At 54.4% G+C, this 25,210-nt stretch overlaps 1 protein-coding gene across 1 annotated transcript; it reads left to right on the top strand.

Moving 5' to 3' along the window:
• The first annotated feature begins 7,071 nt into the window (after positions 1-7,071).
• IGSF21 (immunoglobin superfamily member 21) lies at positions 7,072-21,301 on the top strand. The gene is made up of 8 exons (XM_068162841.1): positions 7,072-7,093; positions 9,190-9,327; positions 10,789-10,904; positions 11,691-12,138; positions 15,153-15,238; positions 16,778-16,970; positions 18,786-18,824; positions 20,972-21,301. The coding sequence occupies exons 1-8, from the start codon at positions 7,072-7,074 to the stop codon at positions 21,043-21,045; spliced, it is 1,116 nt and encodes a 371-aa protein (XP_068018942.1). The 3' UTR covers positions 21,046-21,301.
• The last annotated feature ends 3,909 nt before the right edge of the window (positions 21,302-25,210 follow it).

Genomic DNA, 25,210 nt, shown 5'->3' with positions numbered 1-25,210 from the left:
ACTACACAGAGGAGAGGAGGAGGTTCAGAGAGGAGAGGAGAGGTTCAGAGAGGAAGAGAGGAGAGGAGAGGAGAGGAAGAGAGGAGAGGAGAGGAGAGGTTCAGAGAGGAGAGGAGAGGAGAGGTTCAGAGAGGAGAGGTTCAGAGAGGAGAGGTTCAGAGAGGAGAGGAGAGGAGAGGAGAGGAGAGGTTCAGAGAGGAGAGGAGAGGAGAGAGGAGAGGAGAGGAGAGGAGAGGAGAGGAGAGGGAGAGGAGAGGAGAGGAGAGGAGAGGAGAGGAGAGGAGAGGAGAGGAGAGGAGAGGAGAGGAGAGGAGAGGAGAGGAGAGGAGAGGAGAGGAGCTCAGAAGGATCAGGGAGTGTTCGGGGTGATATTCAGGGAATGCTCAGGGAACATGCAGGAGGATACTCAGGAGGGCCAGGGGATGCTCAGGAGGGCCAGGGGATGCTCAGGGAACATGCAGGAGGATACTCAGTAAGACCAGGGGCAGCTCAGGAGCTGCTGAGGGGCTGCTCTGCTCCTGGAGCTGTGCTTCCCCGGCGCAGCCTGGGCTCCTGCAGCCGCCGGCTCGGTGGCTGCACAGCTCTCTGACAGCACTCATTAGAGTTGGGAAGATGTTCTGGCTGCTTCCCAAACGGATTACACGTTCCCCAACTCCACAGCCTCGCTTTCCTGCCACGAAGCCAGCCAAATTCACTCACCACCGGGTTTGGCTGCTGCTCTCCACCAGCAGGGAGCAGCGGGAGAGGTAGGGGATCAAAGCAGGATAAAGGATCCCTGAGCGCAGAGCGAGGAGGCACAAGCAGCCCCTGGGTAAGGGACAGGGACTTGCCACAGACACCCAGGTGCTGCAGGGGTCACAGAATCAGAGAATCAGAGAATCAAAAAAGGCTGGAAAAGACCTCAGAGATCAGCAAGTCCAACCTGGCACCCAACACCTCCTGACAATGAAACCATGGCTCCAAGTGCCACATCCAGTCCCCTCTTGAACACCTCCAGGGGCAGGGACTCCACCACCTCCCTGGGCAGCACATTCCCCTGGCCAATTCCTCTTTCTGGGAAGAACTTTGTCTTCACCTCCTGCCTACAGAAAGTTCTTCACAGAGAGAGTTGTAAGCTGTTGGAATGTGCTACCCAGGGAGGTGGTGGAGTCCCCATCCCTGGAGGGGTTCAAGAGGGGCTTGGCTGTGGCACTTGGAGCCATGGTTTAGTTAGTCAGGAGGGTGCTGGGTGACAGCTTGGACTTGCTGAGCTCTGAGCTCTTTTCCAACCTCATTGATTCTATGATTCTATGATTCTAAACCTACCCAGTGGCAGCTTGAAGCCATTCCCTCTTGTGCTGCTGGAGATGGGAATGCTTGTGCCAGCTGGAAAGGAGTCACTGTACTGATCAGCAGCTTCCTGCTTCCCCACCTCAGCATCCAGCACCATCCCACATCCCACCTCACCATCCAGCACCATCCCCACCATGCTGGCCAGCAGCCTCCCACCTCACTGGGTGGGATCTTGGAATGAATTAATCACAGAATGATTTGGGCTGGAAGAGACCTTCAAGATCATTCAGTTCCAACCCCCCTACCACAGACAGGGACACCTCCCCCTAGCCCAGGTTGCTCAAGACCTCATCCAAGCTGCTCTTGAACACCTCCAGGCAGTGCATGACTGCATTGTCCCAGGGAGGCAACGAATCACAGCATCACAGAATCAACCAGGTTGGAAAAGAGCTCAGAGATCATCAGGTCTAACCTATCACCTGAACTCTCCTGACAACTAAAGCATGGCTCCAAGGGCCACATCCAGTCCCCTCTTGAACACCTCCAGGGATGGGGACTCCACCACCTCCCTGGGCAGCACATCCCAATGGACAATTATTCTTTCTGGGAAGAACTTTCTCCTCACTTCCAGTCTGGGGCAGCTTGAGACCTTCAAGATCATCCAGTTCCAACCCCCCTACCACAGGCAGGGATGCCTCCTCCTAACCCAGGTTGCTCAAGACCTCATCCAAGCTGCTCTCCAACGCCTCCAGGCAGGGGCCATGATTGAGCTGTCCCAGGGAGGCAAAGAATCAGCCTCATAGAATCAGCCAGGTTGGATAAGACCTCAGAGATCATCAAGTCTAACCTATTACCTAGTACCTAACACCTCCTAACAACTAAACCATGGCTCCAAGTGCCACATCCAATCCCCTCTTGAACACCCCCAGTGATGGGGACTCCACCACCTCCCTGGGCAGCACACTGCAATGGCCAATTCCTCTTTCTGGGCTGAAATTTCTCCTCACCTCCAGCCTAAACTTCCCCTGGGGCAGCTTGAGACCATCAAGATCTTCTAGTTCCAACCCCCCTATCATGGGCAGGGACACCTCTTCCTAACCCAGGTTGCTGAAGAGCTCATCCAAGCTGCTCTCCAACACCTCCAGGCAGGGGGCATGATTGAGCTGCCCCAGGAGGCATAGAATCATAGCATCATAGAATCAACCAGGTTAAGAATTAACCAGGATAAGACCTCAGAGATCATCAAGTCCAACCTATCAACTAATACCCAACACCTCCTGACAACTAAATCATGGCTCCAAGTGCCACATCCAGTCCCCTCTTGAATACCTCCAGGGATGGGGACTCCACCACCTCCCTGGGCAGCACATCCCAATGGCCAATTACTCTTTCTGGGAAGAGCTTTCTCCTCACCTCCAGCCTAAACTTCCCCTGGGGCAGCTTGAGACCATCAAGATCTTCTAGTTCCAACCCCCCTACCATGGACAGGGACACCTCCTCCTAGCCCAGGCTGCTGGCGACCTCATCCAAGCCGCTCTCCACCGCCTCCAGGCAGGGGCCATGACTGAGCAGGGAGGCAGAGGAACTGCTTGGCTCCTTCATTTCTTTATCTATTTGCTTTTTGGCTCCAGCTTCTCCTTTGCTCTTCCTCCCTTTTCACCGTGGATTGTAGAACTAATGGAATTTGGGAGCGGAAAATCTGCAGCGCCCGAGGAGGAGGCAGCTTGAAAGGGCGCAGGAATCGTCGGCGCCGCGCCGGCAAACGCGGCGTGGAGCCAGGGAGGGTGGTGGTGCTGACAGCCTTGGCACGCAGGCAGGCTGCTCCTTGAGAGGAGGATAGGATAGGATAGGATAGGATAGGATAGGATAGGATAGGATAGGATAGGATAGGATAGGATAGGATAGGATAGGATAGGATAGGATAGGATGGGATGGGATGGGATGGGATGGGATGGGAAGGGAAGGGAAGGGAAGGGAAGGGAAGGGAAGGGAAGGGAAGGGAAGGGAAGGGAAGGGAAGGGAAGGGAAGGGAAGGGATAGGATAGGATAGGATGGAATGGAATGGAATGGAATAGAATAGAATAGAATAGAATAGAATAGAATAGAATAGAATAGAATAGAATAGAATAGAATAGAATAGAATAGAATAGAATAGAATTAACCAGGTTGGAAAAGACCTCAGAGATCATCAAGTCCAACCTATCATCCAACACCATCTGATCAACTAAACCATGCAACCAAGCACCCTATCAAGTCTCCTCCTGAACACCTCCAGGGATGGGGACTCCACCACCTCCCTGGGCAGCACATTCCCATGGCCAATCTCTCTCTCAGTGAAGAACTTTCTCCTCATCTCCAGCCTGGCACAGCTTGAGACTGTGTCCTCTTGTTCTGGGGCTGGGTGACTGCCTGGGAGAAGAGACCAACCCCCAGCTGGCTACAACCTCCCTTCAGAGAGTTGCAGAGAGCAAGAAGGTCTCCTCTGAGCCTCCTCTTCTGCAGGCTAAGCAACCCCAGCTCCCTCAGCCTCTCCTCCCAGGGCTGTGCTCCAGACCCCTGCAGGAGGTTGGAACTGGATGATCTTTAACGTCCCTTGCAACCCAAACCATTCTCTGATCTCCCAAGGAGGTGGCACAGCCAAGCCCTCAGCCCATTGGGATGTTAGAGTGGGAGGCACAAATCCAGAGATGCCCTGATGAGGCCACCTCTGGAGGACTGGGTCCTGTTCTGGGCTCCCCAGTTCCAGAGAGACAGGAAATGACTGGATAGAGTCCAGGGGAGGCTCTGAAGCTGCTGAGGAGCCTGGAGCAGCTCTGTGAGGAGCAAAGGCTGAGAGCCCTGGGGCTGAGAGCCTGGAGAAGAGAAGCCCCAGAGGGGAGCTGAGCAATGCTCAGTGAGAGCTAAAGGCTGGGGTGCAAGAGGCTGAGGCCACACTCTTGACAGTGATGCCCAGTGACAAGGGGCAGAGGGCACAAACTGGAGCTCAGGAGGTTCCACCTGAAGATGAAGAGCAACTTGTTTGATGTGAGGGTGCTGGAGGCCTGGAGCAGGCTGCCCAGGGAGGTTGTGGAGTCTCCTGGTGTGGAGAGCTTTCAAACCCCCCGTGGGCATTGTGCTGCTGGGCAAGCTGCTGTGAGTGCCCTGCTTCAGCAGGGTGGGCTTGGACTGAAGTCCCTTCCACCCTTCACCACGCTGGGATGCTAGGATAGGTCATTCCCTTCCCAGCTATTTCCAACTCCATTTTTCTCCTCCTTTTCATTTCACCCTTCTGTATTTTCATCATTTTTTTACATATACATATATATATATATATATATATATATTTGGGGGGGAGGGGGAGAGGGAAGCTTTGTGCTGGCACAGTCACACTGGTGCCATCCCACTGAGCCTCATCCCGGGCGGCGCAGCTCTTATCTGCGCGGCGCAGAGGGCTGCTGGGGCTGCCTCCTTTCACTGCAGCTTTGAAGGCTGCCTGCTCAGATGTGAAGAGCAAAAGCAGGAGATATCCAACCCTAGATGTGGTTAGCTTGTTGGGGTTTTGGGTTTATTTCCTCCTTTCCTCTAATTAAACTCCCACCCTCCTTGAGCAGGGCACTGCTTTATGAATACCTCTGTGATGCTTTGTGGTTTCTTCTCCTCCCCTCCTTCCCTGTGTGCTCAGAGGACGCAGAGGACACCAGGAGCAGCACTTTGGCTTTGCAGGGCTGGAGGGTCCCTCTCTCTGCTACTTAGTGAGCACTCAAACACCAAACTGACACACTCAGGACCATTTCATAGCCACACTCAGGACCATTCCATGCCCACACTCAGGACCATTTCATACCCAAAGCTGCTGGGGCTTCCTCTTTCCATTGCAGCTTTGAAGGCTGCCTGCTCACAAGTAAAGAGCAAAGACAGGAGGTATCCAACCCTAGGTGTGGATGGTTTGTTGGGTTTTGAGGGGGTTGGGGTTCTTTTCTCCCCTAATCCATTTCAAACCTGACTGTCCTTGAGCAGGGCACTGCTTTATGAATACCTCTGTGATGCTTTGTGGTTTCTTTTCCTCCCCTCCTTCCCTGCCTGCTTAGAGGACGCAGAGGACACCAGGAGCAGCACTTTGGCTTTGCAGGGCGGGAGGGTCCCTCTCTCTGCTCCCTAGTGAGCACCAAAACACCAAACTGACACACTCAGGACCATTTCATGCCCACATCTGGGCAAATCTCTTTGTGGTGAAGGGATGGAGAGAGTCCTCAGCTTGACAGGGATGGGATTGTCCCCTTGGAGTCAGCAATAGGGAGGGCATACCTTCAGTGCTGGGTTCAGTTTTGGGCCTCTCACTCCAAGAAGGACATTGAGGTGCTGAAGGAGGCCAAGAAATGGGCAAGGAAGCTGCTGAAAGGTCTGGAGAACAGGGCTGGGGAGGAGCAGCTGAGGGAACTGGGAGTGTTGAGCCTGGAGAAGAGGAGGATGAGGACAGTACCTAAAGGGAAGTTGGAGCCAGGAGGGGCTTGGTCTCATCTCCCAAGGAACAAGTGACAGGTAGGGGTTGGTCTCTTCTCCCAGGCAGGCACCCAGCACCAGAACAAGAGGACACAGTCTCAAACTGTGCCAGGGGAAGTTTAGGCTGGAGGTGAGGAGAAAGCTCCTCCCAGAAGGAGGAATTGGCCCCTGGAATGTGCTGCCCAGGGAGGTGGTGGAGTCCCCATCCCTGGAGGTGCTCAAGAAAGGCTTGGATGAGGCACTTGGAGCCATGGTTTAGTTGTCAGGAGGTGTTGGGTCATAGGTTGGACTTGATGATCTCTAGGTCTTTTCCAACCCAGCTCTGTGTTTCGAGGGCCAAACCCTCTCCTGCCTGCTGCTAACGAAGGGAGCTGAGGACCCTGCGCCATGCATGGGCAGCCGGCGGCTGGAGCAGATGGCAGACGCTCAGCTGAGAGCTCTGTGGCCATTAGAAGGAGCTGCCAAGAGACTGTTGGCTTCCATGGGGCTTGTTTGTGCTGGCAGGCTCTGGCACGGGGAGGAGGGGGAGGAGGAGGAGGAGTGGGAAGGCAGCCAGGGGCAGCCAGAAAGGATCTGGAAAACCGGCGCCAGGTTTCCTCCCTGGCTGGGGAAGCCCTGCCTGCAAGAAAAGGGAGCTGGTGCTGGGGCTGTCCTGCTGGGGGCTCCACGTGGGAATGGCCCCCATCCTGATGGGGTGAGGATGGTGGTGAGGTGGGGTGGAGCCAGAGGGTGAGGTGGGGTGGTGCAGCTGGCTGGCAAAGTGGGGTGATGCCAACAGGGGAGTGGGATGAAGCTGGACAGCAAGACAGGAGGAGGATGCTGGGCAGTGAAATGGAATGGTGCTGGATAGTGAGGAGGGATGGTGCTGGACAGTGAAGTGGGATGGTGCTGGATAGTGAGGAGGGATGGTGCTAGATAGTGAAGAGGGAAGATGCTGGACAGTGAGGAGGGATGGTGCTGGACAGTGAGGAGAGATGGTGCTGGATAGTGAGGAGGGATGATGCTGGACAGTGAGGAGGGATGGTGCTGGAGAGAGATGGTGCTGGATAGTTAGGTGGGATGGTGCTGGATAATGAGGCAAGTTGCTGTGGGCAACCTGATCTAGCTGAGGATGTCCCTGCTGACTGCAGGGGGGGTGGACTGGATGACCTTTGGAGGTCCTCCCAACCCAGACCATTCTGTGATTCTCTGATACTGGACAGTGAGCTGGGATGCAGCCAGGCAGCAAGGTGGGATGGTGCTGGGTGCTGAGGTGGGATGCTGAAGGACAGTGAGACAGGATGCACAGTGGGCTGGCAAGGCAGGATCCTGCTGGCCAGCATGGTGGGGATGCTGCTAGCCAGTGAGATGGGATGTGGGATGCTGAGGTGGGATGTGGGATGCTGCTGGATGCTGAGGTGGGATGTGGGATGCTGAGGTGGGATGTGGGATGCTGCTGGATGCTGAGGTGGGATGTGGGATGCTGCTGGGAGGTGAAGCAGGAAGCTACTGGTCAGTACAGTGGCTCCTTTCCAGCTGGTACAAGTGTTCCCATCTCCAGCAGCACAGGAGGGAATGGCCTCAAGCTGCCACTGGGTGGGTTCAGACTGGACAGTAGGCAAAAGAGTGGTCAGGGATTGGGATGTGCTGCCCAGGGAGGTAGTGTAGTCCCCAGGCCTGGCTGTGTTTCAAGGTGGTTTGGATGTGGTGCTTGGGGCTGTGCTTTAGGGGTGAGCTTTGTGGAGTAGGGTTCTGGGTTGGACTTGGTGATGCTGAGGGTCTTTGCCAACCTGGATGTTTCAGTGATTCTGTGATTCCCTTCCTCCCCTGCAAAGAGCAAGGATTATGTGTGGATTGTCTTGCTCCAGCTTTACTCAGGGGTTAGGTTTCTGATGCTTTTTTATCCATCACACCTTACTGCAGCTGTTCCAAGTGCTCCATGACGTCCAGCCCTGAGCCTCTGACATCAGGGATTTGGGGCTCTTCAGTCTGGAGAAGAAAAGGCTCCAAGAAGACTTAATTGTGGCCTTCCAGGACCTGAAAGGGACTGCAAGAAAGCTGGGGAGGGACTTTTTAGGCTGTCAGGGAGGGATAGGACTGGGGATGGAGCAGAACTAGAAGTGGGGAGATTGAGATTGGATGTGAGGAAGAAGTTGTTCCCCAGGAGGGTGGTGAGAGCCTGGCACAGGCTGCCCAGGGAGGTGGTGGAAGCCTCCTGCCTGGAGGTGTTTGCAGCCAGGCTGGAGGTGGCTGTGAGCAACCTGCTGTGGTGTGAGGTGTCCCTGCCCATGGCAGGGGGGTTGGAACTGGCTGAGCCTTGAGCTCCCTTCCAACTGAGATAATTCTCTGAGTCTATGAGCAGTGCTCTCTGGGTGTTTGACACTTGGGATTTTGCTCCTGGTGGAGCCTTTCCCTCCTCTAGGCTGGAATTATTCCCCCTCCCCAGGAGCTGCCAGCACTGCTGAGCTCCAGCTGCTAAAGCTCTGAGCTCCTCCCACAGCCTTCACAGCTGCTAATAGTTTATTGATCCCTGTCGCTGCCGGCAAGCAGCCCCAAGCCATGCCTTGAGATCCAGGTGCTGACCTCTGCATCCCGTGGGAAAAGGGGGTTGGAAGGGCTCTGCAGAGGGACCTTGACAGGCTGGACAGATGGGCAGAGTCCAACAGGATGGCATTCAACAAGTCCAAGTGCCAGGAGCTGCACTTTGGCCACAGCAACCCCAGGCAGTGCTACAGGCTGGGGGCAGAGTGGCTGAGAGCAGCCAGGCAGAGAGGGACCTGGGGGTGCTGGTTAACAGCAGCTGAACAGGAGGCAGCAGTGTGCCCAGGTGGCCAAGAAGGCCAAGGGCATCCTGGCCTGCATCAGGAAGAGTGTGGCCAGCAGGAGCAGAGAAGTCTTTGTGCCCTGTGCTCAGCACTGCTTAGGCCACACCTGGAGTCCTGTGTCCAGTTCTGGGCTCCTCAGTTTAAGAAGGACATTGAGAGATTTGAAGGTGTCCAGAGAAGGGCAAGAAAGCTGGGGAGGGGTCTGGAGCACAGCCCTGGGAGGAGAGGCTGAGGGAGCTGGGGTTGCTTAGCCTGGAGAAGAGGAGGCTCAGGGGAGACCTTCTTGCTCTCTCCAACTCTCTGAAGGGAGGTTGGAGCCAGCTGGGGGTTGGGCTCTTCTCCCACGCAGGCACCCAGCAGCAGAACAAGAGGACACAGTCTCAAGCTGTGCCAGGGGAGGTTTAGGCTGGAGGTGAGGAGAAAGTTCTTCCCAGCAAGAGGAATTTGCCATTGGAATGTGCTGCCCAGGGAGGTGGCGGAGTCCCTGCCCCTGGAGGTGTTGAAGAGGGGCTTGGATGTGGCACTTGGAGCCATGGTTTAGTTGTCAGAAGGTGTTGGGTGGCAGGTTGGACTTGCTGATCTCTGAGGTCTTCTCCAACCTGGTTGGTTCTGGGAGCCGGGAGCAAGAGGTGAGTGCTGTGTCTCCTCCCCAGCCTGCCCGAGGTCCGGATCTCGGACAACGGTCCCTACGAGTGCCACGTGGGCATCTACGACCGAGCCACCAGGGAGAAGGTGGTGCTGGCCTCGGGCAATGTTTTCCTCAACGTGATGGGTGAGCACCCCCCTGCCCTGGGGGGACACAAGGGGACAATTGTGGGGGGCTCAGGGTGGAGGGGCAGCAGGGATTTGGGTCGTTTTCCTCTTCTCAGGGATGGGCATGGGATGGGAATGGGGGTGGGAAAGGGGATGGAGATAAGGATGGGGATCAGGACAGCAATGGGGATGAGTGTGGGGATAGGAAAGAAAGGGGATAGGGGTGGGGAAAGAAAGGGGATGGGGGTGGGGAAAGAAAGGGGATGGGGGTGGGGGTGGGGATGGGGATGGGGATGGGGATGGGAGAGGGAATGGGGATGGGGATGGGGATGGGAGAGGGAATAGGGATGGGGATGGGAGAGGGAATGGAGATGAGGACAGGGATCAGGACAACAATGGGGATGAGTGTGGGGATGGATGTGGGAAGGAAAGGGGATGGGGATGGGGATGGGAGAGGGGATGGGGATGGGGATGGGAGAGGGAATGGAGATGAGGACAGGGATCAGGACAACAATGGGGATGAGTGTGGGGATGGATGTGGGAAGGAAAGGGGATGGGGATGGGGATGGGGATGGGAGGGGATGGAGATGAGGATAAGGATGGGGACAACAGTGGGGATGAGGGTGGAGATGGGGATGGGGAAGGAAAGGGGATGGGGATGGGGATGGGGATGGGGATGGGAGAGGGGATGGGAGAGGGAATGGAGAGGAGGATAGGGATGGGGACAATAATGTAGATGAGGGTGGGGATGGGGATGGGAGAGGAGATGGAGATGAGGACAGGGATGAGGACAACAATGGGAATGAGGGTGGGGAAGGAAAGGGGATGGAGATGGAGATGGGGATGGGGATGGGATGGGGGTGGAGGTGGGGATGAGGGTGGGGAAGGGAAATGGTATGGAAATGAGGACAGGGATGGAGACAATAATGTAGATGAGGGTGGGCATAACGGTGGGCATGAGGATGGGAAAGGGGATGGAGGTGAGGACAGGGATGGGGACAATGATGGGGATGAGGTTGGGCATGGGGGTGGGAGAGCAGATGGAGATGTGGATGGAGATGGAGAGGTGGATGGAAATGGGGACAGGAATGAGGATGGGGACAGGAAAGGAGATGGAAATGAAGATGGGGGTGGAAATGAGGATGGGGCTGGAGATGAAGACAGGCAGAGAAGGGGATGAAAATGGAGATGAAGATGGGCATGGGGACATGGAGAAGGACAGGGATGGGGATTAGAATGGGGATGTGAATGGGCATGAAGATGACATGGGGATGGGGATGGGAAAGAAGATGGAGATGGGGAAGAGGAAGGATGGGTGGATGGGTGGATGGATGGGTGGATGGATGGATGGATGGGTGGATGGATGGATGGGTGGATGGATGGATGGATGGGTGGATGGATGGTTGGATGGATGGATGGATGGATGGGTGGATGGGCATCAAGGCCACCATGCTAACACCCCACCTCTGCTCCCCTGCAGCTCCTCCAACGTCCATCTCAGTGCTTGCTGCTGACACCCCAGCACCCTTCAGCCGCTACCAGGCACAGAACTTCACCCTGGTGTGTGTGGTCTCTGGTGGCAAGCCTGCCCCACTGGTGAGCCCCCAGGGGGAGACCTCTCAGGTCTAGATTGGCAGCAGATATAAATCTATGGATAGATGAAATGGATAACAGAGGTCTGCTGCTTCTGGGGGTAAAGGAGGCAAACAGTGGCCTGCTCCCCACACCTTTCCCTGCACTGTCTTTCTGTGGGGACCTTGGGAAGGAGGGAAATTTGAGAAGAGGGGGACCTTGGTTAGAGGGGAACCTTGGGAAGGAGGGGATTTTGGGAAGGAGGGGACCTTGGGAAGGAGGGGACTGGGAAGAATGGGACCTTGGGAAGGAGGGGACTGGGAAGGAGGGAACTGGGAAGAATGGGACCTTGGGAAGGAGGGGACCTTGGTTAGAGGAGAACCTTGGGAAGGAGGGGATTTTGGGAAGGAGGGGACCTTAGGAAGGAGGGAACCTTGGGAAGGAGGGGACTGGGAAAGAGGAGACCTTGGGAAGGAGGGGACCTTGGGAAGGAAGGGACCTTGGTTAGAGGGGAAACTTGGGAAGGAGGGGACCTTGGGAAGGAGGGGACTGGGAAGGAGGGGACCTTGGGAAGGGGGGGACCTTGGGAAGAAGGGGACCTTGGGAAGGAGGGGACCTTGGGAAGGGGGGGGACCTTGGGAAGAAGGGGACCTTGGGAAAAAGGGGACCTTGGGAAGGAAGGGACCCTGGGAAGGAGTTCCAGTCTCCCAATTGACAGGATGCTGGGGATGTCCAGGCTGGTGGGGACAGCCTTTAGGGGACAGCCACCAGCCTAGGCCATCACCCTCTCCATTCCCCTCCCTCCCCCAGGTGTACTTCAAGCGGGACGGGGAACCCATCGAGGCCACCCCGCTGCCGGAGCCGCCGGCCGGCGCCGGGAGCTGGGAACCTCGCAACCTCCTTCACCGCGACGTGGACGACACCAAGGTGCCCAAATCCTTGGCGGCCGAAGGGGAGGCCGGCGGCTGGCGGCCCTCGGCCACCTTGGAGCCGCCCAGGGGGCTGGCGGCCGAGAGAGGGGCGGTGACAGAGATCATCCCCGAGACGGTGGTGAGCCGCGAGTTCCCGCGCTGGGTGCACGTGGCGGAGCCCATCTACTACTTCCGGCACACGCAGGCGCCGGTGAGCGACGGCACGGTGGAGGCTCGAGCCACCCTCACCTGGACCCTCAACCCCCAGATCGACAACGAGGCCCTCTTCAGCTGCGAGGTCAAGCACCCGGCGCTCTCCATGCCCATGCAGGCCGAGGTGACGCTCGGTAAGCGCCCGCCGGGACGGGCAGGGGCACGCGGGCTGGGGGTGGGATTGGGGTTGGGGTTGGGACTAGGAGTGGGATTGGATTGGATTTGGATTTGGATTTGGATTTGGATTTGGATTTGGATTTGGATTTGGATTCAGATTTGGATTTGGATTTGGATCAGAAATTGGAATTGGATTTGGATCAGGAAATGGAATGGAATTAGAATTGGAATTGGATTTGGATTTGGATTTAGATTAGGAATTGGAATTGGATCAGGAATTGGAATTGGAATTGGAATTGGATTCGGATTTGGATTTGGATTTGGATTAGGAATTGGAATTGGATCAGAAATTGGAATTGGATTTGGATTTGGATTAGGAATTGGAATGGAATTGGAATTGGAATTGGAATTGGATTTGGATTTGGATTTGGATTTGGAATTGGATTTGGATTAGGAATTGGAATTGGATCTGGAATTGGAATTGGATTTGGAATTGGATTTGGAATTGGAATTGGAATTGGATTTGCACTTGCATTTGCATTCGGACTGGGATTGGGATTTGGATTTGATTTGTATTGGGGCTGGGATTGGGGTTGGGATTTGGAATTGCATTTGCACTGGGATTGGGATTTGCATTTTCATTTGCATTTGGATTGGGATTGGGATTGGGATTGATTTTGGGATTGGAATTTGTATTTGTATTTGCATTGGGATTGGGGTTGGGATTGGAATTTCCATTTGGATTGGAATTGGATTTGGATTCGGGTTTGTATTTCCATTGGGGTTGGGATTTAGATTTGGATTTGCATTGGGACTGGGATTTGGATTTGGAATTGGAATTGGATTGGGATTGGGGTTTGAATTTGCATTGGGATCAGGATTTCCATTTGGATTGGGATTTGCATTTGCATTTGGATTTGGATTGGAATTGGATTTGGATTTGCATTGGGACTGGGATTGGGATTTGGGGTTGCATTTACATTGGGGTTGGGATCAGATTTGGATTTGCATTGGGACTGGGATCTGGATTTGGAGTTGCATTGGGGTTGGGATTTAGATTTGGATTTGCATTGGGACTAGGATTTGGATTTGGAGTTGCATTGGGGCTGGGATTTAGATTTGGATTTGCATTGGGAATTTGGAATTGGATTTGGATTTGCATTGGGGCTGGGATTTGGATTTGGGGTTGCATTTGCATTGGGATTGGGATTTGTGCTGTGTAGAGCTGTTGACAATTCCCTCCCCCCACACAAAACTGCCAGAGCAGCTCAGTGGAAATGAAGGAAGCTTTAGTTACAAGCAAAACTCCAACTTAGGAACAAAATGAGATGAATATGTGCCAAACATCCAACATTTACATGGATTTGCAATTTATCAACAGCACAAGAATCCCTCCCTGGGCAAACCAGGGGGTTCCCAACAGCTCCCTGCTCCCTGCCCCTCCCTGTCCACACAGGACAAGAGCAGGGAGCTGTGTGTTCATACTCAGCCACAACAAAGCAATGCAGCCAAGGTCAGCACCAAATCCAACCAGCAGAAGCCAGAGCTGGTATCTGCCAGAGCAAAGGAGGCAAAAAAAAGGAGAGAAAGTTAGTTCAGGTCTAGCTTTTCTGTTTGTTGTCTGCCCAATGGAATTGTTTAGCACTTAGCCTTGTTTTCCCTCTCACACCCAACAGCCATTTAGCCATCAGCAATTTATTCTATCAGTTTCTGCTCAAGATCTGGGGGAAATTTATTCAAGGCCCAGCCTAAAACTCCCACAAGAGTGGACTGGGCTGTGGTCCTGGCCAGGCAGGACACTTGGCTCACTGGATGGCCAAGGATGCACCACGGCCTGGGGAGCTTCTCCTCGTTGGCTTTCCACCCATCTTCGGCACAGCCTCTCCCTGCTGCTGCTCCACCCCTTCAGCTCATCAGCCACCTCAGTTAGGGGGAGGTTGGCAGTCTGAAGGAGGCCAACAGGAGGTTGGCAGTCAACAAGGAGGGCAGCAGCTCTCCTGTTAACAGCTGGCCCTCCATTAGCTGGCCCACCCCAGCAAGCTTTAAAGCTCTCTCCCAGCACACAACCAGCAAAACCAAAACCCAACCCATAACCCAAGTCCTGTGTTTTCACATCTTCTGCACCTCAGGTGGCCAACCTCTGGGGCTCCCCACGAGGCCAAGACCTCGAGGGCTTCCTACTTCTCCCCGGTAGCTCCAGTACCTGCAACAACACTCACCCCAACACTGCCCCTCCAAATCCAAAGCCTTCCTCATGCCCTGAGATGCCTCCAGCCCATGGACCTTCCCTGGACATGCCACCACCACCCTCCACACCCTCTTTTTCTTGGCCCCCTCACAGCAGATCCCCCATGACCCACATCCTTATATGGAAGCAGTGTCCACACTCCATCAAAGCCACTTTGAAACCAGGAGAAACCACTTGCTTCAGGACCAAAAGGTTCTTAGGTGCAGCCCCTAGCGTGGTGTCATCATCTGCAGCCATACTCCGAAACCAGAGGGCCGGATCCTGCATGGATATTGCAGTCCAGGTGGACCACTGTGGTCTCTGCAGAGCATCCTGGGGCCTGGATGCCCTTTCCAAGTGCTGTCATCCATCTCTGCACACTGCTGGGGGTGTCCCTTTGTGCTGTGCCATGTTGATGTCCTGATGTCTCATCAGGAGAGCTGCAGAGGGACATGGAGTGACAGGTCGAGGGGCAATGCCCTAGGGAAGCTTTTCTGAGGTGCTCCTCTCCATAGCTTCTGAGGAGGGAAGACCTTAATGCACCACCATCCATCCCACCAGAGCCATCTGTCACTCTCACAGCCTCCTCATCCATCCATCTGCAGGGTCCTTGCCTACCTGTCCATCAGTCACTTGGATGCCTGTCAACCTCTCCATCCATCACCCAGCCCTCCAGCCCCACCCCAAGCTGGCACACTCTGTGCCACCCCTTCATCACCATCATTCATCAAACCACCATTAACCCCAGCCAAGGGCACCCCAGGGACCCCTTGCTCAACCTTAATCCTTTCCTTTTCCTTGCAGTTGCTCCCAAGGGCCCGAAGATCACAATGACCCCAACGAGAGCCCGAGTCGGAGACACCGTGAGGATCTTGGTGCAGGGCTTCCAGGTCAGCATCCCCCATCCATTCCCCATCCCCCTGGGGCCATGCTAGGCCAAGAGAGAGCTTTGAATCCAGCCCAGCACTTCCTGGGGTTGGCTTAGTGACCTTGGGTTGCATCACTGGGGCCAGGCTCCCTGCTGGAGAGCAGTGAAGGGGAAAGGGACCTGGGGGTCCTGGTAGATGGAAGGATGAGCATTGGCCAGCAGTGTGCTCTGGTGGCCAGGAAGGCCAATGCCATCCTGGGCTGGATTAGAAGGGCTGAGACCAGTAGGTCAAGAGAGGTTCTCCTCCTCCTCTACTCTGCCCTGCTGAGGCCACATCTGGAGTATTGTGTCCAAATATGGGCTCCTCAGTTCAAGGACAGAGAGATGCTTGAGAGAGTCCAGCACAGAGCCATGAGGATGATGAAGGCAGTGGAACACCTTCTGTACAAGGAGACCCTGAGGGAGCTGAGGGCTCTGTAGCTTGGAAAAGAGGAGCATGAGAGTGACCTCATTGCTGTTGCTAAAGCTGTGCAGGGTGAGTGCCCAGAGGCTGGAGCCAGGCTCTGCTGGGGGATGCCCAATGCCAGCACAAGGGGCAGTGGTGGAAGCTGAGGCAGAGGAAGTGCCATGGAAATAGGAGGAAGAATTATTTCCCTGTGAGGCTGACAGAGCCCTGGAGCAGGCTGCCCAGGGGGGTTGTGGAGTCTCCCTCTCTGGAGGTAACCAAAACCCACGTGCATGTGTTCCTATGTGATCTGCTCTAGGAGATCCTGCTCTGGCAGGGGGGTTGGACTGGATGATCTCTGGAGGTCCCTTCCAGCCCCTAACATTCTGTGATTCTGTGCTCATGGCCCCCAAGCTGCCCCAGGGGAAGTTTAGGCTGGAGGTGAGGAGAAAGTTCTTCCCAGAGAGAGTAATTGGCCATTGGAAAGTGCTGCCCAGGGAGGTGGTGGAGTCCATGTCCCTGGAGGTGTTCAAGAGGGGATTGGATGTGGCACTTGGAGCCATGGTTTCATTGTCAGGAGGTGTTGGGTGATAGGTCATAGTTTGGACTTGATGATCTCTGAGGTCTTTTCCAACCTGGCTGATTAGAATCACAGGATCACAGAATTGTCAGGGTTGGAAGGGACCCCAAGGCTCAGCCAGTTCCAAGCCCCCTGCCATGGCCAGGGACACCTCACACTACAGCAGGTTGCTCACAGCCTGGCTGCAAAAGCCTCCAGGCATGAGGCTTCCACCACCTCCCTGGGCAACCTGTGCCAGTCTCTCACCACCCTCATGGGGAACAACTTCTTCCTAACATCCAACCTCAATCTCCCCACTTCTAGTTTTATTCCATCTCCCCCAGTTCTATCACTCCCTGACACCCTCAAAAGTCCCTCCCCAGCTTTCTTGAAGCCCCCTTCAGATGTGGAAGGCCACAGGAAGGGATTCTGTGATACTTTGGTGCCCCTTGGATATTTCCACCAGCCACAGTCCTTGCTGCAGGCAGGAGAGACAGGGTTTGCTCTCCCTTTGTTTCTCTTCATCTGACATCCCCCTGCCTCATCTTCCCCCACAGAACGAAGTCTTCCCTGAGCCTCTCTTCACCTGGACTCGGGTGGGGAGCCGGCTGCTGGACGGCAGCGCGGAGCACGACGGCAAGGAGCTGGTGCTGGAGCGAGTGCCAGCCGAGCTCAACGGCTCCATGTACCGCTGCACCGCCCAGAACCCCCTGGGCTCCACCGACACCCACACTCGCCTCATCGTCTTTGGTAGGCTGGCACCGCGCCTTAGGCCTAACTTCAAACTGAATCCTAACCCTAAAACCCACATCCTAACCACAACCCTGAGCCCTAACTGTAATTCTACTCCTAACCCCAAAGGCCTAAAACTAAACCTAATCCTATGCCTAAACCTAACCCCTGACCATAACCCTACTCCTAGTGCCAAACCCCTAAAACTAAGCCTAACCATAAGCCCTAAACCTAACCCCAACCCTAACCTTAAACCTAAACCTAATACCTAACCATAACCCTACTCCTAATGCCAAACCCCTAAAACTAAGCCTAATCCTAAACCTAACCCCTAAAACTAAACCCAAGCATAACTTTAAACCTAAACTAAACCTAACCCCTAACCATAATCCTACTCCTAATGCCAAACCCCTAAAATTAAGCCTAACCATAAGCCCTAAACCTAACCCCAACCCTAACCCTAACCTTAAACCTAACCCCTAACCATAACCCTACTCCTAACACTGAGCCCCTAACCCTAACACTAACGCTAACCCTAACACTAACCCTAATCCTAACCCTAAACCTAACCCCTAACCATAACCCTACTCCTAATGACAAACCCCTAAAACTAAGCCTAACCCTAACCCCTAAACCTAACCCCAACCCTAACCCTAACCTTAAACCTAACCCCTAACCATAACCCTACTCCTAATGCTGAGCCTCTAACCCTAACCCTAAACCTAATGCCTAACCATAACCCTACTCCTAATGCCAAACCCCTAAAACTAAGCCTAATCCTAAACCTAACCCCTAAAACTAAACCCAAGCATAACTTTAAAACTAAACCTAAACCTAACCCCTAACCATAACCCTGCTCCTAATGCCGAACCCCTAAAAATAAGCCTAATCCTAAACCTAACCCTTAAACCTAATGCTATCCCTAAACCTAACCCCTAACCATAACCCTACTCCTAATGCCAAACCCCTAAAACTAAGCCTAACCATAAGCCCTAAACCTAACCCCAACCCTAACCCTAACCTTAAACCTAACCCCTAACCATAACCCTACTCCTAACGCTGAGCCCCTAACCCTAACCCTAACCCTAAACCTAAACCTAATGCCTAACCCTAACCCTACTCCTAATGCCAAACCCCTAAAACTAAGCCTAACCCTAACCCCTAAACCGAACCCCAACCCTAAGCCTAAACTTAAACTCAAACTATCACTACTCCTAACCACAAACCCATGAAACCAAGCTTAATGCTAAACCTAACCCCAACCCTAACCCTAACCCTAAACCTAACTCCTAACCACAACCCTACTCCAAATCCCAAAACCCTTAAGCTAAGGGTGACCCTAACTCCTCCTAAACCTAACCCCAACACTTACCCTAAGCCTAAACCTAAACCAAACCCCTAACCATAACCATACTCCTATGCCCCACTACCTAAAACAAAGCCTAACCCTAACCCTAAATCCTAAACCTAACCCTAACACTTACCCTAAGCCTAAACCTAACCCCAACCATAATCCTACTTCTAACCCCAAACCCCTAAACCTAACCCTAACCCCTAACCTCTAACCCATAGCCCTAACTCACAACCCTAACCTTAATCCCTAAGCCTAACCCTAACCCCTATCCTAACCCTAACCCCTAACCTCTAACCCATAGCCCTAACTCACAACCCTAACCTTAATCCCTAAGCCTAACCCTAACCCCTAACCTTAACCCTAACCTTTAAGCCTAACCTACTCCTCCCTTTGCAAATTTTCACTCATCTCCCCTTCTCCCTCCCCTCCTCCTCACTCCCCCCCCACTAAAACTGTCTCTGCTGTTTCTTTCCCAATAGAAAACCCAAATATTCCCAGAGGAACAGAGGACTCCAATGGTGAGTGGTGGTGGCACTGGGATTCTAAACTGAACTCCCCCCACAGGGAGGGAAGGAGCATGCAGGAAGTCTCTCTCCCTTGCACTGCTCCAAACCATATCTCCTTGGATTGCCCCAAGCCCTTGACACTCTCCTTGACCCACCCTAAATTCCTTGACACCTCTCCTTCCCCACCCTAAATCCCTGAGCATCCTCCTTGCCCACACTAAACCCCTGGGCACCTCTCCTTGCCCACCCTAAACGCCTGGGCAACTCTTCTTCCCCACCCTAAACCCCTGAGCACCTCTCCTTTCCCACCCTAAACCCCTGAGCACCTCTCCTTTCCCCACCCTAAACCCCTGGGCAACTCTCCTTCCCCATCCCAAACACCTGAACAACTCTCCTTCCCCACCCTAAACCCCTGAGCACCTCTCCTTCCCCACCCTAAACCCCTGGGCAACTCTCTTTTCCCCACACTAAACCCCTGGGCAACTCTCCTTCCCCATCCTAAACACCTGAGCAACTCTCCTTCCCCACCCTAAACCGCTGAGCACCTCTCCTTGCCCATCCTAAACCCCTGGACAACTCTCCTTGCCCACACTAAACCCCTGGGCAACTCTCCTTCCCCACCCTAAACCCCTGGACACCTCTCCTTGCCTCACCCCAAACCCTTGGCCATCTCTCTTTGTATTGCCCCAAGCCCTTGAGCCTCTCTCCTTGCATCATCTCAAGCCCTTGGCACCTGTCCTTGCTCCACCCTGAACCACTTGACACCTCTCCTTGCCCCACCCTAAACCCCTGGGTGCCTCTCCTTGCTTCACCCCAAGCTCTTGGCCATCTCTCTTTGCCTCACTCAAAACCCCTTTGACATCTCTCCTTACATCACTCCAAACCCTTGGCCACCTCTCTTTGTGTCACACTAAACCCTTGGCCACCTCTCTTTGTGCCACCCCAAACCCTTGGCCATCTTTCTTTGTGCTTTCCCAAATGCTTGGCCATCTCTCTTTGCCTCACTCAAAACCCCTTTGACATCTCTCCTTACATCACTCCAAACCCTTGGCCATCTCTCCTTGACTTATCCCAAACCCTTGGCCACCTCTCTTTGTGCCACCCCAAACCCTTGGCCACCTCTCTTTGTGCCACTCCAAAGCCTTGGCCATCTCTCCTTGCCTTATCCCACACCCTTGGCCATCCCTTCCTTCCTCACCCCCAAACCCTTGGCAGCAGGGATGTCCTTGCACCCTCAGAGGCCCCACAGGGGAGCAGCCCTGCCCTGTTTTCCACCCCACACAACCTTCCACAGTAAGCTTAGGAGCGGGATTCCATCCAACAGTATGAGATTGAACACATCCAAGTGCCAGGTTCTGCACTTTGGCCACAACAACCCCAGGCAGTGCTACAGGCTGGGGGCAGAGTGGCTGAGAGCAGCCAGGCAGAGAGGGACCTGGGGGTAGTGGTTGATAGTAGGCTGAACATGAGCCTGCAGTGTGCCCAGGTGGCCAAGAGGGACAATAGCCTCCTGGCCTGCATCAGGAAGAGTGCAGCCAGCAGGAGCAGGGAAGTCCTTGTGCCCTGTGCTCAGCACTGCTTAGGCCACACTTTGAGTCCTGTGTCCAGTTCTGGGCTCCTCAGTTTAAGAAGGACATTGAGAGATTGAAGGTGTCCAGAGAAGGGCAAGAAAGCTGGGGAGGGGTCTGGAGCACAGCCCTGGGAGGAGAGGCTGAGGGAGCTGGGGTTGCTTAGCCTGGAGAAGAGGAGGCTCAGGGGAGACCTTCTTGCTCTCTCCAACTCCCTGAAGGGAGGTTGGAGCCAGGTGGGGATTGGTCTCTTCTTCCATGCAGGCACCCAGCCCCAGAACAAGAGGACACAGTCTCAAGCTGTGCCAGGGGAAGTTCAGACTGGATGTTAAGAAGAGAGATTGGCCATTGGGAATGTGCTGCCCAGGGAGGTGGTGGAGTCCCCATCCCTGGAGGTGTTCAGGAGGAGACTTGATGGGGTGCTTGGTACCATGGTTTAGTTGATCAGATGGTGTTGGGTGATAGGTTGGACTCGATGATCTCTGAGGTCTCTTCCAACCTGCTTTATTCTAAATGTTCTAAATGTTCTTTGACCCGAAGCTGCAAGACACAGCTGCCTGACCTCCTCTCCCCTTTTTCCCTCCTGCCTAGGTTCACTGCTCAGCCACTGCAGCTTCAGACTAGTTTTGGCGCTTACCCTAACAGTGATCCTGGAGCTAACGTGAAGCTTCGCCTTCACCTGCCTCTTCCTCTTCCTCCTCCTTCTCCTCTTCCTCCATACAGCTCCAGCCAGCATTTACACCTCTGTCAAGTTGGTTCTCTTGCTCTCTTTACTTTGATTCTGGGTTGGTTTGGGGTGGTTGGTTTTCTTTTCTATACTGTTTCCAAGTCTTGGTCTCTCTCTGTCTGTGTCTTGGCTTCCTCAGACAATTTAATTAAAAGGAAACAAAAAGACAGAACAGTAGAAGGTTGTGGTTCATGGTTTGTCTTGTGCCTGGGGTTGGGATTCCTGGTTTGTCTTGTGCTTGGGGTGGTCCAGTCCTGCCATGGGGTATGCCAGAGGGGAGGGGAGAGCAAGGGGAGGGGAGGGGAGAGCAAGGGGAGGGGAGGGGAGGGGAGGGGAGGGGAGGGGAGGGGAGAAGAAGAAGAGAAGAGAAGAGAAGAGAAGAGAAGAGAAGAGAAGAGAAGAGAAGAGAAGAGAAGAGAAGAGAAGAGAAGAGAAGAGAAGAGAAGAGAAGAGAAGAGAAGAGAAGAGAAGAGAAGAGAAGAGAGAAGAGAAAGAGAAGAGAAGAGAGAAGAGAAGAGAAGAGAAGAGAAGAGAAGAGAAGAGAAGAGAAGAGAAGAGAAGAGAAGAGAAGAGAAGAGAAGAGGAAGAGAAGAGAAGAGAGAGAAGAGAAGAGAAGAGAAGAGAAGAAGAGAAGAGAAGAGAAGAGAAGAGAAGAGAAGGAGAGAAGAGAGACTCCAGGTGTGGCCTAAGCAGTGCTGAGCACAGGGCAGAATGACCTCCCTGCTCCTGCTGGCCACACTCTTCCTGATGCAGGCCAGGATGCCATTGGCCCTCTTGGCCACCTGGGCACACTGCTGGCTCATCTTCAGCCTACTATCAACCCAGGTCCCTCTCTGCCTGGCTGCTCTCAGCCACTCTGCCCCCAGCCTGTAGCACTGCCTGGGGTTGCTGTGGCCAAAGTGCAGCACCTGGCACTTGGATGTGTTCAATCTCCTGCCCTGGGATTCTGCCCATCTGTCCAGCCTGGCAAGGTCCCTCTGCAGCGCTCTCCTCCCCTCTAACAGATCAACTCCTGCCCCCAGCTTGCTCTCATCTGCAAATTTACTGCTGATGGACTCCATCCCCTCCTCCAGATCATCAATAAAGATATTGAACAGGCTGGGGCCCAGCACTGCTCCCTGGGGCACACCACTGGTGCCTGGCTGCCAGCTGGCTGTGGCACCATTCACCACCACTCTCTGGGCTCAGCCTCCAGCCAGTTCCTAACCCAGCTCAGAGAGCTGCTGTCCCAGCCAGGGGCTGACAGCTTGGCCAGGAGCTTGCTGTGGGGAATGGTGGCAAAGGCCTTGAGTCCTGTGTCCAGTTCTGGGCTCCTCGGGTTAGGAAAGATGTTGAGATGCTGGAAGGTGTCCAGAGAAGGGCAAGAAAGCTGGGGAGGGGTCTGGAGCACAGCCCTGGGAGGAGAGGCTGAGGGAGCTGGGGTTGCTTAGCCTGGAGAAGAGGAGGCTCAGGGGAGACCTTCTTGCTCTCTCCAACTCCCTGCAGGGAGGTTGGAGCCAGGTGGGGGTTGGTCTCTTCTCCCAGGCAGGCATCCAGCCCCAGAACAAGAGGACACAGTCTCAAGCTGTGCCAGGGGAGGTTCAGCCTGGATGTTAAGAAGAAATTCTACACAAAGAGAGATTGGCCATGGGAATGTGCTGCCCAGGGAGGTGGTGGAGTCCCCATCATTGGAGGTGTTTAGGAGGAGACTTGATAGGTTGGTCGGTTGCATGGTTTAGTTGATCAGATGGTGCTGGGTGATAGGTTGGACTTGATCTTGAAGGTCTCTTCCAACCTGGTTAATGCTATTCTATTCTATTCTATTCTATTCTATTCTATTCTATTCTATTCTATGAGAATCCTTTGACACCCTGCTTACTGCAGCAAGATTTCAGCTCCCTGGTGTAAGGACAAGACATGGCCCCAGCATGAGGGGCAGCAGGGCCAGGCTCTGCTCAGCTCGCACCGCAATCAGGCAGCGACGCTGGGAGCCCGAAAGCTGCTGTTCACCAGCCCTGCCCAGACCTTGGCTGAGGCACAGGGGCTTTGCTGCAAGACACAAGCCTTGTCGTGGGCTGGATGGTCAATCTCTAGTGACAGGCAGCTCCCAACCCAAAATGTCAACCCTCACACATGAGCGAGCAGCACAAGTCCCACCGGGCAGCGCCGGCGTGGAGGCACCAGCCCAGACTAGAGCTCTGCACCCTCCTTTGGTCTGTGCCACCCTTCCTGTTCCTCTTGGCTGAATGTCACCATGGAGACCCACCAGGGCCAGATCCTGGTCATTCCTACTCTACCATGTGCCAACCTTCCTGTCCCTCTTGCCTGATTGTCACCATAGAGACCCACCATGAAGACCCACAATGAACACCCACCACGAACACCTACCATGGAGACCCACTGTGGCCAGATCCTGGTCATTCCTACCCTGCCCTGTGCCACCCTTCCTATCCCTCTTGGTTGATTGTCACCATAGAGACCCACCATGGAGACCCACCATGAACACCCACCATGGCCAGATCCTGGTCATTCCTACTGCACCCTGTGCCAACCTTCCTGTCCCTCTTGGCTGATTGTCACCATAGAGACCCACCATGGCCAGATCCTGGTCATTCCTACCCTGCCCTGTGCCACCCTTCCTATCCCTCTTGGTTGACTGTCACCATGGAGACCCACCATGGAGACCCACCATGAACACCCACCATGGAGACCCACCATGGCCAGATCCTGGTCATTCCTACTGCACCCTGTTGCCACCCTTCCTATCCCTCTTGGCTGATTGTCACCATGGATACCCAACATGAAGGCCCACCATAGACACCTACCATGGAGACCCACCATGGTCAGATCCTGGTCATTCCTACTATACCCTGTTGCCACCCTTCCTGTGCCTCTTGGCTGATTGTCACCATAGAGACCCACCATGGGGACCCACCATGGCTAGATCCTGGTCATTCCTACTGAACCCTGTTGCCACCCTTCCTGTGCCTCTTGGCTGATTGTCACCATGGAGACCCACCAGGGCCAGATCCTGGTCATTCCTACCCTGTCCTGTGCCACCCTTCCTATCCCTCTTGGCTGATTGTCACCATAGAGACCCACCATAGAGACCCACCATGGAGACCCACCATGGCCATATCCTGGTCATTCCTACCCTGCCCTGTGCTATCCTTCCTGTCCCTCTTGGCTAATTGTCACCATGGAGACCCACCATGGAGACCCACCATGGCCAGATCCTGGTCATTCCTACTGTACCCTGTGCCACTGAATCCACCCCAGTATGGCACTAATCCCTCTGCAGGCTGGCTCTTTGCAAAGCCCAGCTGCTTTTACCCCAATCCTGCCTAGTGCTGGTGGCTTGCCTGGCTGCTCCTCCTCCTTGTGTCGCCCCAAGAGCATCCAAGCCTGAACCAGGATCCCCAGGGAGCAGGTGGAGAGGGAGGGGAGAACGCTGGTGGGATGCTCTCTCCTCCTTTTCCTTTGGGAACTCTTAATCCTAGAGGATTAGCCAGAAGCCTTGTGGTGCTTCATCCTTCCAAAGCTCCCCACGAGTGCTGAGCATTATTATTATTATCATTATTACTATTATGATTAATTATTATTAAGCAGCTTCAGTCCCTGCCATGCTCCACTGCCAGCCTCGCTGCAGGCACTCTCCCAGCCTCACAAGGAGCTGAACCTCAGGAGCTCCTTCTGGAAGATAAAAGCTCCTGGCTTATAAAGTGGGCTGGAGGCACCACTGGGCTGGGTGGGATGCGAGGAGGGTCAGCAGCTCTGTCCTGGATTATAATGTGGGCAGGAGGCACCACTGGGCTGGGTGGGATGCAGGAGGGACAGCAGCTCTGTCCTGGTTTATAATGTGGGCTGGAGGCACCACTGGGCTGGGTGGGATGCAGGAGGATCAGCAGCTCTGTCCTGGTTTATTATGTGGGCTGGAGGCATCACTGGGCTGGGTGGGATGCAGGAGGATCAGCAGCTCTGTCCTGGTGTATAATGTGGGCTGGAGGCATCACTGGGCTGGGTGGGATGCGGGAGGATCAGCAGGTCTGTCCTGGTGTATAATGTGGGCTGGGTGGGATGCAGGAGGATCAGCAGCTCTGTCCTGGCTTATAAAGTGGGCTGAA

Source organism: Melanerpes formicivorus, unplaced genomic scaffold (assembly GCF_026170545.1).
Source record: "Melanerpes formicivorus ecotype bairdi unplaced genomic scaffold, bMelFor1.0.p_v2 SCAF_67, whole genome shotgun sequence".
Classification (NCBI taxonomy): domain Eukaryota; kingdom Metazoa; phylum Chordata; class Aves; order Piciformes; family Picidae; genus Melanerpes; species Melanerpes formicivorus.
This window is presented reverse-complemented; position numbering and strand designations above follow the sequence as displayed.

Bases quoted from the DNA above. Each gene is read 5' to 3' on its own strand.
- IGSF21 (XM_068162841.1), top strand. From the start codon at position 7,072: ATGGTGGGGATGCTGCTAGCCA. The intron at 7,094-9,189 runs GTGAGATGGGAT...GCAAGAGGTGAG, and splicing joins GGTGGGGATGCTGCTAGCCA to TGCTGTGTCTCCTCCCCAGC. The intron at 18,825-20,971 runs GTGAGTGGTGGT...CCTCCTGCCTAG, and splicing joins AGGAACAGAGGACTCCAATG to GTTCACTGCTCAGCCACTGC.